The sequence below is a fragment of the Ooceraea biroi genome, chromosome 3 (genome assembly GCF_003672135.1).
Source record: "Ooceraea biroi isolate clonal line C1 chromosome 3, Obir_v5.4, whole genome shotgun sequence".
Classification (NCBI taxonomy): domain Eukaryota; kingdom Metazoa; phylum Arthropoda; class Insecta; order Hymenoptera; family Formicidae; genus Ooceraea; species Ooceraea biroi.
Window position 1 is genome coordinate 11,616,334 of NC_039508.1, and position 17,516 is coordinate 11,633,849.

The 17,516-nt window shown below is 46.3% G+C and overlaps 1 protein-coding gene across 4 annotated transcripts in view; it reads right to left on the reverse strand.

Moving 5' to 3' along the window:
• LOC105277016 (spectrin beta chain, non-erythrocytic 1) overlaps nt 1-17,516 on the reverse strand; it is a 63,863-nt gene that overhangs the window by 5,994 nt on the left and 40,353 nt on the right. For 3 of the 4 annotated variants that reach the window (XM_011335132.3, XM_011335130.3, XM_011335133.2), the window contains exons 4-20: nt 12,735-12,960; nt 12,147-12,424; nt 9,288-11,891; nt 8,892-9,208; nt 8,243-8,620; nt 7,368-8,033; nt 6,938-7,223; nt 5,779-5,997; nt 5,211-5,653; nt 4,839-4,892; nt 4,191-4,596; nt 3,912-4,112; nt 3,237-3,837; nt 2,805-3,148; nt 2,366-2,650; nt 560-2,293; nt 44-412 (exon numbers count right to left, since the gene is read on the reverse strand). In XM_011335132.3, the coding sequence (XP_011333434.1) occupies nt 44-412; nt 560-2,293; nt 2,366-2,650; nt 2,805-3,148; nt 3,237-3,837; nt 3,912-4,112; nt 4,191-4,596; nt 4,839-4,892; nt 5,211-5,653; nt 5,779-5,997; nt 6,938-7,223; nt 7,368-8,033; nt 8,243-8,620; nt 8,892-9,208; nt 9,288-11,891; nt 12,147-12,424; nt 12,735-12,960 (9,411 nt within the window). The remainder of the gene's footprint in view (nt 1-43; nt 413-559; nt 2,294-2,365; nt 2,651-2,804; nt 3,149-3,236; nt 3,838-3,911; nt 4,113-4,190; nt 4,597-4,838; nt 4,893-5,210; nt 5,654-5,778; nt 5,998-6,937; nt 7,224-7,367; nt 8,034-8,242; nt 8,621-8,891; nt 9,209-9,287; nt 11,892-12,146; nt 12,425-12,734; nt 12,961-17,516) is intronic. The other variant, XM_011335131.3, reaches the window with a different exon arrangement.

Sequence of the window (17,516 nt, forward strand, 5' to 3'; positions counted from 1 at the left end):
TTATATAAAATGTAAATTATTAACTGACTGTATTTGAACTTACAGTTGTTTGATCCCCGATCCACTCGATTACTTCGTCCGCCTGTCTGATGAATTTGTAGAATTTCTCGCTCTCTGATAATCTCTGTAATCGATATTCCTTCAATTTTTGTAATTCTTTGAATTTTAATTCAATGTCCGTCTGTTTCTGAGCAATATTCTTGCTATCAAAATGATGTCGCTCGACTAGGCCACGTGAAAGTTTCTTCAAATTGTCAACTGTGCTTTCAAAACCGGACAAGTCGCGTTCGATGCCTTCTAACTTCTTTAACAGAGACTGTACGGAGTCTTCATCTTTGCCGTAATCGGTCGACGACAATTGTGGATGTTTCTCCCTTATCCACTGCTCAGCTTCCGCGGCTTCGGCGTAAAACTATAAGCGTAAAATATAATTTTCTTGTTATATTCAAATTACTCTAAAATTAAAATAATTATATAAGATTATTTATAGTACAATTATTAATATTTAGTTTTATATTTCTAAAAATACGCATAGATATTAAAATATTTAAGTATTTACCATTTGCGATTCCACGGCGTCAAGTAATCTCAATTTTCTGACGCTCGCCAGATCCCTCGAGTGTGACAATTTCGCCTGCAATTCTTGAGATAACTTTTCGATCTTGTCTGCTGCGAAGTGTCCGCTCCTGATCATCACAGTCGCTCGACTGACCAAGGAAGCTACTACAGGTTCTCTAGACAACAGTTCTGCTTCCAGAGCGTGATGTTTCTTTTGCAATCGCTGTACTGTGGTCAAACTGCTTCCCAAATCGTTGCTCGCAGCTAACGGTTCCTTCTCCGATAGCCAGTGCAACTCGTCCTCGACGTCCCTCGCGAACTGATGCAACAGCTTCGCGTCTTCCAAATTGTCCCTGCGAATCTGTATCGGTTCCTGTAGACTGTGATACCGATTGATCGTGACTAACGCTCTGTCCTGAATCTCGTCGCACATGAAGTGATTCGATTTCTGGAAGCTGGCGGCGGTCTCCTTGATGGTCTCGCACGCCTCGTTGTGACCGAGAACGTCGTTCTCCAAGTTGGTGTGTCTTTTCAGCAAATTCGCCACGCTCGAGAGATCCTTGCCGTGGTCTTCCGACTGTAACTGAGTTTCCACCTCGTCCATCCACGTTTCGAACTCGTCCAGACTACGGCCAAAGAGCAGAGCCTGATACGCGTCGTTCAGCCGATTCTTCTTCAGCTCGCTGGTCTCCTGTAGCAGGCGCCATTCTGCTTCCAACTCGTCCAAGCGTTCCTGTATCTCTTTCGAGGCGTAGTGATTCTCCTCAATGAGCGCCTCGCCCTCGTTGACCACTGACGCGACTCTGCCCTTGTTCGCCATCAGTTCGCTCTCGAACGCGGCATGTTTCTGGATCTTGCTCTGCAGGTTCGAAGAGTCTCTGTAATTCTCGTCGCTGGCCACCTGTTGCTTCTGATGCAACCACCCCTCCACCTCGTATATGTTTCTGAGGAACTGGTGCAGGTGGTGGCTCTCCAGCAGTTTCTTTCTTCTCGCTGTCGCGCTATTTTTCAACTTGTCCCGTCTAGTGCATACCGAGGCGAGTCGTTGCTTTATTGTACCCGCGTCCGCGTGTTCCCGCGACAGAATGTCATTGGCGAACTTCTCGAGCTCTTCGATACGTCCCAACTGAGACATTAGCATCTTCTCGAACTCCTCGTGCTTACGCAGCAGTGTCTCGACGCCTGATAGCGAGTCACCGAGATCGTCGTTGTTGAGAAACGCTTCCTTCGTCGCCAACCAGCTGTCAGCTTGATCGGCCTGTTCCTTGAACAATTGCAGTTGATGCGCTTGTGTCAATTTCTGCCTGCGATCGTCCCAGGCGTTCACCAAGGTCTGCCTGAGTTCTTCCAGATGTCCGAGATTATCCTTGACATCCTCGTCGATCGACAGCAGCTTCTGGCCATGCTCCTTCAAACCCTTAAATATATCTTTCCTGCCATCGATTTCTGCTTTCCTTTCTTGGTGCAGTTCCAGTACGGCTTCAGCTTCGGATATGGTAGTTGGTGGTTCGGATTCGTCCATGCGTTTGATGGTGTCCGCCACCCAAATGTCCAGTTCGTGCAAATCAGCTTGGAATTTGTGTAATGTGTAGGCCTGGTTCAATGCGTCACGTCGATGTCGAGTCAGACGCTGCAAATCATCCCAGTTGGACTGAAGCTCGGACAGTATTCCGTTTATTTCAGACGCCTTGTCCGGATATTTGCGCGACAAGTTACGCGCATCCGCTTTATGCTCCTAAAAACATGTAAAGTCGAGAAATTAGGCAATGAATTTTATTTATGAAATTACATTTAATTCTCCGCTCACCTTTAGTTTGCCTTCTATCGCAGTCATATCTCGCTCCATAGCTTCTTGCTTTCGTTGTAATTGTTCGACAGCCGGTAAATCTTTTCCTGTGTCGTTTGTGTTCATGGCCACTGATTTCTCGATAACTCTTTGGTTTGTGTCGTCTACATCCCGGTTGAATAAATGGATCTCTAAAGCACCCGCTAACATTTCGCGATACGCGCTTAATGCACCTTGCAAGCCTTTCCACTTGTTGTTGAAGTTATCGCGACGTTGCTGGATTGCTCTCGATTCATTATCGCGGCCCTGTCATTCGAAATAGTAAAATGAAATGAATAATCTTTCAATAGCAGAATTAAAATTTATCAGAATTTAATATTATTATTAATATTTTTCATTTATTTTATATTAAAAAAAATCTAGAATTTTTTTATTAATTAAAAATTTAGTTTTGTTTTACCTGTTTTATAAGTTTATCTGCCAAAGCATTGATTGATTTTATCCTAGAATCGTCCACTCGCATGTCGCTATCTACATCGTCGAGTTTCCGCTGAAGACTCAAGCAGTGCTCGTAATCCTTGCCGGTGTCACCGGCCTGGACCATCATTTCCTTGTCCCTGATCCAAGCCTCGATCTTCTCCACCTGATTATTAAATTCCAGAATGTCTTGAGCTTCCTCCAAACCTCTGCCCCGGTTTCCAGATTCGAACAGCAATTTCCGCCAGGACGCGTGTAGATGTTCCAATTGTTGACGAATCTCCGCGCTCGCAGGATGTTTCCGCGCTAGCAGCGTCTCTCCCTTCGCTATTTTTTATAAACAAATTCATCCTTATTTTACTGCGAATAGATGCTAACAACGAATGAAGCTACGTTTTGATTATCATCTAATTACCTCTGATTTCTTCGATTCTGCCTTGATTAGCCGCCAATTCCGCCTGGAATGCTTGATGCTTCTGTAGTTTCTTGATCTTGTCCTCCAAGCTGGACACCTCGCCCTTCGACGCTTCGGCCTCCAGCTTCTTCTGCTTCTCGCCTATCCACGACTCGGCCTCGCCCACGTCCCTCACGAACTGCGCGTGCAACAGACTAGCTTCCAATCTCCTTCTTCGTGCATCGCACAGGTCACGGATCCTCGCGCGTCTCTGGACGACCTCATTCAATCGTCGGGCAATTGTTGGTGAGTCAAAGTGATTCTGTGCCAAGAGCTTGCTGCCGTGTTCCTGTAGGGCCGTCAGCTTCTCCTCGTGCGTGACCAGCAGCTTCTCGAACTCGTTGTGCTTCTTCATCTGCGCGTCCACTTCCTCGACGGAGACTCCGAAGTTGTCACCGCTCAGCGCGGCCTCCTGAGTGCTGGATAAAGTGTCGAGCTGCTTGGCGTCTCGCAGGAAGAAGTGCAGGTCGATTAATTGATCCAGATGCACCTTCTTCTGCTGCCAGGCGGTATGTAGCCTCTGCCGCTCGTCCAACAACTGGTTGCACTTCTCTTCAACTTCCTGAGAAGCAGAATTGTCTTGATCGGAAAAGATACTCGTGCGAGATATTAAGATTTTTGGCGGATCGACCTTACCATAGCAGCGTAATGGCCAGTTTGCACCATGGCCTCGCCTAGATCGAGCACCGAGCTGAAACTGTCCTCCCTCGCTTCGATCTCTCCCTTCAGAGCGTCGTGCTCGGCCTTTAAGGTTTGCGCACTGGCCGCGTCCCGCACCTTTTCCTCCGTCGACATTGTGGCGCGTAATCCAGCTGCCCAGTTCATCAAATCTCGGACCTGAAATTTTTCTTTCGTTAGAAACAACGATAATTCCTCAATCGTTAGATTCGTTAAATAAAACACACAGTTTGATACCTGAGTAAGAAACCGTTGCAGATCACAGCTGGCCTGTAATTGATCCCGTCGATGAGCGGATCTTTCCTTCAGCTCTTCCCAGTGAGCGACAACGATCTGTTGCTGCTGATCGATGTGTACTGCGTTGTTGCCCGGATAATGCGCTTGCAATCTGGATGCATCCTCGACTAAGACTTGCAGCTGAGCTTCCAAAGCGACTAGATCATTCTCGAATCCTTCGTGGCGCCTTATCAAAGCTAGAACGGAATTCAAGTCGCGACCGAGATCCTCGGGCAGAGCAGCCTCTTTCTCCTGTATTCGCGATAGTGCTTCCGCTACATCGCGATGGAACCGATGAATCTCGCCTGCCGCTTGTAATCGTTGCTCGCGATTTCGAATGAGACCCAATAAGTGCTGCCATGATTCCCTAGGGGAAGAAAGAAACACGTTAAAATTATATAAATTTTGTTATATTTTTCAGAAATTACGTTAAATTTTTAACGCAGAGAAATCTAATCTAGTAAACTATCTAATAACAATTACAAGATTCCAAAAAACTGTAAATTTGTGCAAAAGCGTGAGAATAGGTAAGCCTTGAGTCGTTGAGTTAATTGTATGGCACAGCTTTTTTGTACGGAAGTTAATCCGAGTAAGCAAACGTGTACTCACTTCATTATATCATGTTGCTTTTGTACTTGAAGTACTGGATTGTCTTCGTCAGATCTGTATCGGAGGCGTATGTAGAAAGAATGTTAGTGACCCAACACCGAGAAAAATGGATAGGGATAAATTTACATGTTACAAGATATACAATATTATTTTTTACAATATTAGCTACCATATCAGTTTACATCAAGAAAGAAAAAGAATTAATTAATTAAGAAAAACATAAATTAATTACCAATTACACCATCTTGTTAATCTACTACGTGCAAGTGCTGAGATTTACTAAAATTCTACAGTGATAACGTGAAACACCCGAATAGAGCAGAAGTAAAAATAATAAAAAAGACCATCAATCTAGACCAATCAATGATTTACCCTAATTGTTCCTGGCGCTTTTCGATGTCCTGAATGTAAGGACTCTCGTTCGCTATTAATTTTCTTGCCAACTCCTCGCACTGGTTGAACCTCTCGGAGCCAGCCTCTATTCGATGCTTGAAATCGTTGAATTTCGTTTGCAGCAGCAGCAAATGCTCGTAATCTTGTCCGTAGTCCTCGGATGCTGCCGCTTGTTCTTGCTCCTTGATCCATTGTTCCAACTCCCTGCTCTCCAGGAAGTACTCGTGACGGTACATGCTCTCCATTAAACGTTGCTGTCTCACGGCAGCCAGTCGCTGCAAGGCGCGCATTTGCTGGACGATCGCTTGTTGCTTGTTAGCTATCGCCTTGCTGTCGGGATGTTTCGAGTTTATCATCGTGGAAGCGGTGTGTCCCATTTCGGTCACGATGCCGTTGTACGTGTCTAATTCGAGTTCAACGGCCTATAAATCATGAGTTTAAGTTAAATTTCTAGGAATAGTTAACTCTGAAAATTTTTATTGCACTAAATTTGAATAATTTAATTGAATTCTTATTGATATTTTATTTTATCTTGATTGATGAATACCTTGTGTTTCGTTAATAATTTCGTGGCGGCATCGCGATCTCTGCCATAATCGGTTGAGCTAAGCACGTCGTTCTTCTCGTTGAGCCAACTTTCGACTTCGCCAGCTTCGAAAAAGAATTCTTGTGCTTTCAGGGACAGATCCAACGCTTTGTTACGCTCTCCTGCTTTATCTTGCAAGTCTCTCCATGCATCATCCAGAACATCGCATAGTTCTTGGATCTAGCGAAATGATTAATGCACAATTAATTACTTATTATCACCTAATTGCAATTTAAATTTTTAACAGTTGCGAATCGAACAACAATTAATAATGTATTACATAATTAATCGGTGTTTTCGAAAGCTCAGTATCGATTCCAGCATGAAATACATCAATAATACCCACAAATCCATTACTGTGGTAAAAGTTATCAGTTTTGCATTTGCATGCAACAACATATATGTTTTCTACCTCATAAAATAAAATCGGAAAGCCTGTCACAAAATTATCATAACTAAAATTGTATATTAGTGAATTATAGAAATAGTGAGTAATCCTATACTCCTTTAATTTCAAATAGACGTAAGCTGCAAAAAAGTGAGGTCTCTTAGTATACTAATAAGAAATCATACATGAATACTCGTTTAGTTTGTATTTCTGTACAAAAAGAAACATCTCGACATAAGCGACTCTTAATACATATGAAAATAGAAACACACATTAAACTTGAAAATAAGACGTTTTTATATATACAATTTCTAAATATTATATGTTCAATATCATTCTATAATATAATTCTATAATTTGATTTAAAAATCGAAAGAAGCGTGTATTAAGAGCCAATGGTCAACATAAAGACAGCTTATATGTAATTTTCCAAATTTTACGCTACACGAAGGTACACAGCGATTATTAACATCCTATAAAAATTTGTTAATTAAGTGAAATCACAATCGCGATCGCTAATTATCATTAACACGGAGAAGCTATAAACATTTGTGGTAACATTTTCCATGCATCTGTGTGTCTACCTTACCTTCGTAGACCCAATACCCTTCGGAACGCTCCAACTGTGCAAAAATCATAGTTTCTTACTAGTCGTCTTGCCTTTCAGCTGATCTCATGCGAATCCACGAGAAAAAAAAGGTACTGTTTCGCAAAAACGTTTTCATGATTTACCTTCTTCTTCTCCGGATGAGCCTGATCGATGAGCGTCTGTCCAGAAGCCAAAGTCTTGTCTATCATGGACTGGTGACCGGCGATCTCCGCCTCCAGCTTCTTGTGTTTCTTGTGCAAAGTTTGGGCCTGATGCAGATTCTGTCCGAGCGTCGTCGAAGATGCTTGCGGCAAATGATCCTTGATCCATTGTAATTCGGCGTCTAACTCGAAACCGAATTTGTGGAAGCGCAGACTCTCCTCTAACGCCTCCCGACGTCTCTTGGCCGGCTCCTTCAGGCTACGGAATCTGCAAACACGATGAATCTCTTGTATATATCTTCAACATTTATCTCAATGATGACTCAATGTGATTACAGTTAATTTAGCTTTGTGTAAAGATGATAGAAAATGATTTAATCTAAATACAAAAAAGAAATTCGGTGCTGCGTACTTTCTCTGCGTGGCTTGACTGGTCTTCAGGATGTTCGCCGCGTCGAAGTGACCCTCGTGCACCATTTCCTGACCCATGGCCACGAGATCGTCCACCTTCTGCTCCCATTGACACATGTCACTCTCGAGAGTCTGATGTTTCTTCAGCAGCTCCTTACAACTGCGGAGATCCGTGCCCACTTGCTTGCTCTGCAGACAGGTCTCTATTTCTTCTAGCTTCAATCTTGCATCTTCCATGGTGCGATTGTATCCATGTTGCGAGGCAGCCTGTCGTAATCTGCGACCTTTTTCCAATGACAACGCTACCAATCGGTCCCACTGGTCATTCAGATCTTTCAGGGTTTCTCCCACGTCGTCCGATCTGTAATTCTCTTCAGATATCAGTGCTTTGCCCGCCTTATTGACTGCTCTTAACTGTCCTTCGTTGGCACGTAGTTCTCGCTCGAAAGCCTCGTGCTTCTGCAATTTGCGCTCAAGGTTGTTCAGATCGCGATAACTCTCGTCGGCCGCGGTCTTCATCTTGTCGCCCAACCAATCGCGCAAGTCATCCACTTCGGCTGAGAATTGCTGATAATGCTCGGACGCTTTCAATGCTGCTCTTCGGCGTTGAGCGGCATCCTTCACTGCCACACGACGGGCTAGCACTTGATTTCTTCTTTCGTCAATGCTGGATATAAATTATATTTTTATAAATAATGAAATAAAATGTTTAACATCTTAAGAGGCAAGTTATGATTAAAGCTACAATCGTTTTAATTGTAATTTTATTTTAGCTTGATTTTATACGATTCGATATATTCAATTTCCCTCTCATGATTATTTTAATTAAATAGATTTAATGAATAATTAAATAAGAATTTTATCTTCAATACTTACTAATCTTTGTCATAATGATTTTGAGCGATTAACTTGTCCGCGGTATCGCTGAACGCTTTAAGCCTATCGTCCTGCGCGTGAAGAGTATTTTCGAATTTTTCGTGTTGCTTCAACAGAGCCTCGACATCGTCCAAAGATTCTCCCAAGTCGGTAAACTCGAGGAAGGCCTCGTGAGAACTGGTGGTAGCTTCGATCTGATCGGCCTCCCGATTAAATTGTTGCAATTCCAGGCATTGCCGTAGCCGTTCCTCTTTTGTCATCCAGTCGGCGGTTACTGCTGGATACAATCCGTTTAGCTTGTCCAGACGTTCACGTACATCCGCCAAGGCGGGATTACGACGTAACAGTTCTCGACCGAGGTCCTCGACCTCGCGGAATCTGCAAGTGCACGGAAAAAAATGTGATTTGTGAAACTAACGTCGCGCAAGGCAATCATATTTGTACTGTACTAAGCAAAATTATTTATTTCGATAATATCATAATTATTTTGATAAATTATTAATGCATCCACAAAACATGAGTTTTATTTTATAAGATTTTCTCCATAAAATTTTATTTCTTTATTTCTATAATTTATAGAATTAATTAATTTCTATATTCTACAGAAAGTTTTAAATAACATTGGAAATTCTAAAGACAAATTACGTACTCATCTTCTTTGGTTCGTATCTCCTCTCCAAGTTCCATGTGTTGTTTCTTGAGTTGCTCGGCCGTGGCAACATCTCTTACTGGTTCCTCGACTTTTATCGTCTCTTGTATGTCCGTAGCCCAATTGATTAGATTTTTCGAGCTATTCATAAAGATTTGTTGGCCAACCGCGTCTTCTAAGCGAGATCGTCGTTCTTTGGCCTTCGTCTGTACTTTATTCCAGAGATCCTTGATCTCAGTTTGTCTCGCGTTGACGTTATTACATTCATGCGGATACGAATCCTTGACGCTGTTGCCTAACAAATTCACTTTCCGCACCTGCAAGATTATATTAAATTATTATCTTTTGCTATTTTTATTTTTACTTTACCTGACGTGAAATCATTAAATTATTTACTTTCTCCTCGACCGGCGCCAATTCTCGCTCCAAATGTTGATGTCTCCTCTGAAGAGCCTGTACAGTCTTCAAATCGGGTCCTAGTTCAGCCGTATCCAACTGGGTGATCTTTTCCAGCATCCAATCGTGAGCCTCATCGCAGGTCCTGTTGAATAATTCGACACTAGACGCACCCTCCAAGCTCTTTTCCTTTTGCGTTTTCAGCCAGTTCAGATGATCCCACAATTGATGAATGTGCCTTTGCCTAGCTTTGACTTTATCCAGCTGACTGTGACCCTGACGGACGAATTCGTCGACCGCGCTATCTATAGCCTCCACTCGCTTCCCTGAGGCCGATAGATCCGTCAGGAACTTCTCGTACTTTCTCCTCGCTGTCTCGACGTTGTCGCGAGGATCGTCAACCCTCAGCATCTTCTCCTTATCCTTGATCCACTTCTCGAAATCGTCGCACTCCCGATAAAAGCCGTAAAGTCTGATGGCATCCTCCAGCAGCGCGTGACGCTTCACGGCGAGTTCCTGAAGATCGCTGTACGTGTCGTTGATTTTCTTCTGACGTTTCTCCACGCTGTCGCCGTCGCTCGACGCCTTCCGCTTGATCGGCTTCACGGTAGACTTGATGGACTTCAGTCGCCGAACCGGTACCACCTGCTTCACCATCTTCGTTTTCTTCACGCGTTGCGTCACTTTCACCTTCTCGGGTCTGCGCACCTGAACCTGCACAACTTTCGGCTCGATCTCGCGCACGTAATTCGCCGGGACGAATCCGTCTGTACCGTCGGATTTTCGAACACTCCACCAATCGGGATTAGTCTTGTTCAGTAGAATCATCACCTCGCCCTTCGCCATGTTCATACCCTGACCGCTGAAGGGATAAAGACTCTTTACTTGTAGCACTAGTCTGTCCTCCTGGACAGTCTTCGGTTCCATCCGCTCGATCACCTCGTCCACCCACTCGTCTTGCGGCACCAGTCTGATCTCCTTGCTCCATTCTTCCTGTTCTAGCTCGGCAACCGGTTCTGGATCGGCGGTCAATTCCAGCGTCGAGATGCCAGATTTAATGAGCTTCTCCGCTTGCGCATTCAGGGACTGCACGTCGCCTTTGTAGGCGTTAAGTTCGCCCTCCAAGTCCTTGTGCCTCTGTAGCAGAGCTTGAGCGCTCGGTTCGTCCACTCCATAATCCTCCGAGGCGACCAACGCCATTTTCTCATTCATCCACGAGTCCGCCTCGTTCGCGTCGGCATAAAACTGGAACGCCTCCGCCGCGTCGTCCAGTTGTTTCTTTCTCAATGCCGCTAGCTCCTCTAAGACTCGCCAGTGCTCCTGCAGCGAATCTATGCGGTTTTGTATCTCCAATGCCGATGGATGATTGTCGGCGATCAGCTTCCTGCCGGCGTCGCAGAGCTGCTCGGATTTTGGCCTGCGCACCTTCATCTCATCCTGTAGGGCCTTGTGCTTCTGCTGCAACGATATTACCGCCCGCAAGTCCTTTGCGGAGATGCCGGCCTTGCAGATCCGCTGCTTCTCAACTAGCCAGGACTCCTCGTCCTCGTGGTCCTGCAGAAAGTGGAAAAAGTTCCTGGCGTCTTCCAGCCGAGCCTTGCGCTCCTTGCTGTTCTCCACCAGTTCGTCGTAAGCGCTATTCAACAGCTCGAGCTTCTGCTGCAACAACGGTGCTTCCTTGCTTTGAGGTTGCGCCAAGTGCTGAGCAGCCTGTCGGCCGAGTCGCCTCTGGCTCTCACCTAGAGCCGTCACCTGCAACTCCTGCAGACTATGTTTCTGCAGGAGATCCTCGACTCCCAGCAGGTGCGGGCCCACGTCGGTGCTCTGAAAGTTTAGCTGGAGTTCTTGGATGGAAGCCAGCGTCGTGTCGATCTCCCTCATCAGACTCATCAGCGAGCTCAGCGCAACCAGGTTGGACTTGTGGTGGTCCAGCAGTGCCAGCAGCTCCTTCCACCTTTGCAACACCTCCTGTTCCCTGCTGCGCACCCTCTCGAGGCCGTGATAGTTCTCTCGCACCAGTTCCTCGGACATGTTCGTCAAATCGTGGAAACGTTCCTCGCGTGCCAAGATGTCCGCGCTGATAGCTTCGTGTTTCTTCACGGTGGCGTCCACTTGCGCCAGATTGCTGCCGTACCTGGGATCCGTCAGCACCTGGATCATCTCCTTCAAGTAGCCCTCTCTCAGCACGCTCTTCCGCTCGAATTTGTAGTTCAGCTGCTCGAGCCTCTCCTGCCGCAAGAGTTCGGTTCTCAGAGCGACCTCGCGACGGTGCTCTGCCCTTTCCAGTTCCACCCAATTCCGCTCGATATCATGGATCAACTGGCCTTCCTGCGGCGTGAACGCCGGCTGGTTCAGAGATTTCAACCGGGTGTTTATGTGGAAGTACAGCGCCTCTATCTCGGACCGTTCCTTGTATTTCGGCGGTTTCTCCACCGTTCGGTATTGCTTGAAGGCTAGGAGTTCTCGTTGGATTCCTTCGAGCGAGTTAGGAAAGCTGCGGCTCTCTAGAACCTCGATTTTCATCTTGATCCACTCCAGCAGGTCGGTCGTTAGCTTCTCGTAGTGGATCTTCATCTTGTCGGCGTCCATCATTTGACCAACAATCTATAAATAATATGAAGGATTAATTCTAGATTAAAGGATTAATCTGCGATTCAATTAATTCATTTTAAAATAGCATGCATCGATCAATGTGAATGATATGTTGACTTTAATAGTTAAAATCTCCAAGAAAATAATTTGACGAACTTATTAGATACTTGGAAATTTAAAAATCTTTCTTGGTTACCTAGTTTCTTAATTCTTACTTTATATTTCATGTTTCTATATGTGTGGAATGTAAATGCTGTATAATCATACATTTGCTATTCTTTTGCCGCTCTTTATCTCATTCTTCATCCTGGCGAACGTGTGGTAATAAGACGCAACATAGGTGATAATCGACTTCTCGTCGGGCCTGGCGGTATCCACGTCTTCCGCGTCCAGGAGCCGCGGTATGCCAAGTTCCGAGTTAGCAACGTCGAAGGCATAATTGAGATTATCGATGTTCTTGTTTTGTTGTAATTCCGACCAAGTGACCAAGTCCGGTCTGTGAGCGTGTATGAGAGCGTTGAAACCAAGACCGCTCCTCCAGGACCCTGAAGTAAAATTTGTGAAATATTTGAGATTTCTTTCAAATATATATTGCTCTCTGTGCTCGTAGCTCGTTCTCGACGAAAACTGTCGAATCCTTGCGTAGAGATAATTTCACGTTAACCATTCTTTGAATTCCTAAACGCAGGAATACAAGCCCGAGTTCGTACTGAGACTGCGCGCGCAAAATTATGTTAAACGTCTTCCACATTTATAAATATCGCGGAGTATATTCTCGAATCATTCTACGTGTTTCGAGCATCTTGAATATTCATGCCGCGTAATCGTATGCAAGATGGAAAGAACTCGACCCACCGGTAAAGTCCTGGATGTTGACGCCGGGATAGCCGTTCGTCTTTCTCTGGCACCAGAGTAGCAGAGCATCTTTGGCAGACTTCTTCTCGCTGCTGTCGTTCTCCTCGTCCACGTCGATCTCGATCTCCTGAATTTGGAACCTCAGAATGATGGTCCAGATGAGACCGAGGATCAGTCTGGGATTACCATCCACGATGTCCTCCGCACCGATACTCTCCAGACGGACCTGAAGCGAGAGCAGAATTGCTTAACAGCGGAACAACAGCAGAACAGCTAAGAAAAAAATAGTACGGACGTTTCGCGCGAGAGCCAAGCGACGTTGGAATCGCTTGCGGATGCAAAACGGATGCCGCTAGAATTTCTTGAGTGGACTTTCCTTTCCTCTCTTCGAGGCTTCTCTCACAGGACGGCTGTGCTAACACGCGCACACAGTAACGTTTCCAAGTTTCTCCACTTAGAACCTTGTCATTCCAATGCGCTAACGCCGTACGGCAAGATCTCGCAAGTTCTCGCGGGATTCATCGATCAGCGAGTGAATAGCAAGCACACCCGTATAATTTACGCGACGGTGCCGCTCGCGCGATTATTCGCATTCCGACCTATTGCACCTTCGTGCGCGGTCGGCGCTATGTGGTTTTGATGCGGCTTGCGCAAAAACGACAAATCTTAATAACCGGATGAGTAAGAATAGGAAAGATGCGTGCAATCACCGAATCGCGGATTTCGAGTTATTAAAAATGACCGGGAGAGCGTTGCGTCAAAAAAACGTCGTCATGACAAAATCATAAATCATCGAGCCAGCGGAAAATGACACAATATTACGAAAATAAATATGAACACACTTGCCGACTTGTTTGCGACATTGAATAATGAAGCTGATTATCAGCTTTGTAATGATAGATAATCTGAAAACAACGGACCGTGTTGGAGCATTCTCAGTTTGTGTATTTAACGCGTGTAATAATGAGGTAGTTCAATAGATATCTTGAGCTTTTTAATTTAAATGTTTTAATTTAATTTAATTTAAATTAAAAAAAAAAAAATTTAATTTAATTTAATTTAATTTAAAAAAATGAACAAACGGACCAGAATCTCGACGAGTAATTGCACAAGGCGCGTCGTAACGGCAGCGTATTGCCGACGAGTGGGTGTATTGCACGTGGTCGAGGCGATACGAATACAAACAGCGGTACTTGATACTACTCTCACGCAGGGAGACATTTCTGTTAATTTTATTTCAGGACAGGACGCGGTTATGAAATTTATTTCGGGCCATTAATCCCACGGCGCGCAAAACCCCGTTGCGAGCGTCGAAGTTCGGCGGAAGTAATTATGCGACCGTACCGGTATATAATGAATTACGGCCGCGATGCGATTTAATAATTGCATTTTATTCCGTGCGATCGGCGGAGGGGCGAGAGGAGCACGCGGAACGGCCGGAGAACCTTTTTGGCCTCTTTTCTCCGCGCGCGCGCGCGCGGCCTGCTTTCGTGTTTTACGGCCTCGCGTCCCATAATTATTCAAAGTAATAAAAGTGACCGCTACGTCTCTAAAACCCGTATCAGGCTAGAACGACATTCTCGATACATTTTTCAGCGCGGGAAACTGTCGCAGAAACTGGCGCGGAGTTCACTGACGCGCAAAGAGCCATTTGTTACTCGCCGATCGAACGGCAGCGGAAAAATTAGGGAGCCGGCTAAGTAAACGTTGCTGTGAAGACATATATTTTAATTCAGCCGTGACAGAGAAGGATGCGAAAGGCGACGGCTAATGGCTCGAGCGTTCCGCTCGTGAATCTCGGCGCGTTAGTATAATAAAATTATACTCGCGCGCGGAACCGCCCGTGGCAGCGGACTGCTGCGATTGCATGCCGTTGCACCGCGGTTCACTTAGGTCGTAATAGGACTTTATTGATAACGCAGCATTTGTTATTCCCAATCGGCAGCGACGGCGGCCGTCAAGCGCCGTGGCCGCTATTAATAATCTGTCATCGATAGTGAAAGTCAGCGCGTTAGATCGCGCCGGGCATCCGCTTCATATTACACGTTTGCCCCGATCGCTGATAACTCTCAGTAGACGATGCGTTTTTAATGATCCCCTTCGCGCTCGCGAATGTGAACTCCGATGATATAATCGCGAGTATCGTATCTCAGGTACACGCGCGTGGGAAACGCGTATCAAGATTAACGGCGGGATTACTCTCGTAGTAAACGCTTCCTTCTTTGGAGAGAATCGCCTTTTTTTTACAACAGCAGCATCAGCCGAATCGCGATCCCCGGAGCCATTAAAATCTACTTGGAGTAGAAAGTTTGACGGTTTCTTTCGACGTTTTGAATAATCTGCAAATCTGCATTTTTCGCTCGATCTCCCGTGTACGTCGCGGTCGCTTCGACGCGACATTTGCAATTTAAATCTCAAGAAACTTCGGGACAGGAAATAATGTTCCAATGAAATCTTTGTAATAAAACGTTTATTCTGCACGCGATATGCGCATATGATAATGTGATGTGCATAATACAATAATAATTAACTGATTTTACACTGTAATTTGCATGATACAAGGCTTTCGCGTTAAAAACCCAAATATTCCGTCACGTTGCAGGATGCGGAGCTTCCGAGAGAAAATCACGCGCCTGGCCACCGAGAGAGGGCGAGTTACCGACCCCATTTTTTATCTACCCTTCTCAGCCATAAAATCACTCGTTTGGCGATGTTAGCCGCCGAGTATCGACACGATCGCCACGCTATTATTGTTAATCGCGACGCGGGGCGCACGCCAACGGCGGACGTTCCCCGTGCACTGCTGCTGCTGCCGTTGCCGTTGCTGGAATGCCGTCCGATCACTTGTACCGGGGTCTATCAAGGCCGCTGGGAAATGGAAATTATGGCGTTTGCCAGCCGGGGCGGCTGGCAGCTCGCGGAATCCAAAACAAAGAGGACGCATAGCGTCACCGTTAAGCGGCCAACGCCGACAACAGTCGTCCTGGACCGAACGTTAACGAGCCGAGTTCGCTCGTGGCCGCTGCTAGATCTCAAAGTCATCTCGCCAGACCGGACTTCCTTATGTCCCGCAGGCTCTCAGCCACGTGCTCGCCTCCTCGACTTACTCCGTGACGACCGTTCGTTCGCCAGATGTCTGATCGGGGCGGTTGCTGGACCTAGCTGGCTAGCGTTAAGCGCAGTTAATTCGATATTTCTCTTGCTTTTTTCTTTCCTCTGCTTTCCAGCCTCGTCGATTATCTGGATAAGAGTGTAATCTGGCAGATTAGTTCGCTGGTATGAAATACCAGTTCGGAGTACCCGAGCGAGGTCGAACTCCAACCGCACGCGGAAACGAAACTGAAATTAGCATTCGTTACCAGTCGCGCTGATCATGCGCTGTTTTGCAAGACTGAGAATTATATTCAGAAGGCGCTTGCAACGATAAGAGCGCCTCTAAGCCTTTTTGAGCCTCTAAAAGTGGCTTAAAACCCACCTGATTGGCCTAGGAGCCAACGTCGAAGGCGCTTTTATTGTTGTAAGCGCGATTGGAATATCGACCCAAGTCTTCGTGATCAGTCCGTTATGCTAATAGCACGAGGACATTCTGATGAACTCGTCTCCGCTTCAATCGCTAATTAACCGCCGGCGTACGAGAAGAGTTACATCAGATTTCTCAGTCCTGCAGGGTTCGATCTGTACTTCGCCTTATCATCAACTATCCCATAGGGTATCCGATAATTATCGAGATGCACGTCTCGAGCGTCGTTTTATCTTGCCTAACGACCGCTATTGCTCGTGATGAATATCCTCTTGAAGATGCATCGAGGCGCATTCGCGCGCGCTTGCCACTCGGAAATGCCGATCGTCGCGAGCAAGCCAGCCGCGTGCGCGCGGAATGTCGCGGTCGATCTGTCACACACGTGAAAAGTCCATCCCCTTCCGACGACATGAGTCATCGTGCAGTAACGGGACGGGACGCGCGAGTAACGATCTACTTAGGTCAAATCGCGCGGCGAGAGCGCCGGGGCAGACGCGTCCCCGCTGTCACCGTGCAATTTGCAGCTACCGCGTGCATTGTGCGCCTCGCTCGCAATAGCACCGGGCGAATAATCCACTCGCGAGCGGTATCCAGCTGATAATGACAGAGCGAGACCGCGCGTAACGAGACGCGCGACACACGCGCCGATCCGGTGCAACGATCGGTAGCTGGCAACCCGATCAGCTGATTGCGCGGCCCTCTTCACCGTGCCCTTCTCTCTCCCATCCCGTGAATGTGTCATTAACTCTGGAATCCTGATGCGATGTCAACGATGCGCGATGCAGCTCGTTCAACGGTGCATTGCGAGCTCTGAAATGCAATTCCAAGTGAAGCACAACGAAGCGAGCGTGGCGTGCGATAACGCGTAGCTGTGCCCTCATCGGGCTCTAGCTTGAAACACGAGGAAGCGATCGAAATATGACTCGCAAATATTAAACCGTGTAAATTATTGTTGCATTAATAAAGTGGTGAAATAGGATGCAAGCGATAAACGGGATTAAAATATCACGCTGAGCGGAGCGGAGTCGTGTTAGTTTCAATTATGGTTTACGCGGCGCGACCCAGAGGCCTGGCATTGTCTGCACGGGGGCGTCGGGTTTCACAAAGCTGGAGGCGAGCGGCTAAATGAAATCCACGGCCGAGGTGCGAACGTAAATCGCTGAGTGCACTCGATCATCGTGCTCGCTGCACGCGCGCCGAAACCGCAATGCAGAATGAACGGCGGATCCCTCGCCGGGATTAACCGTGGGATATTTTTAAAC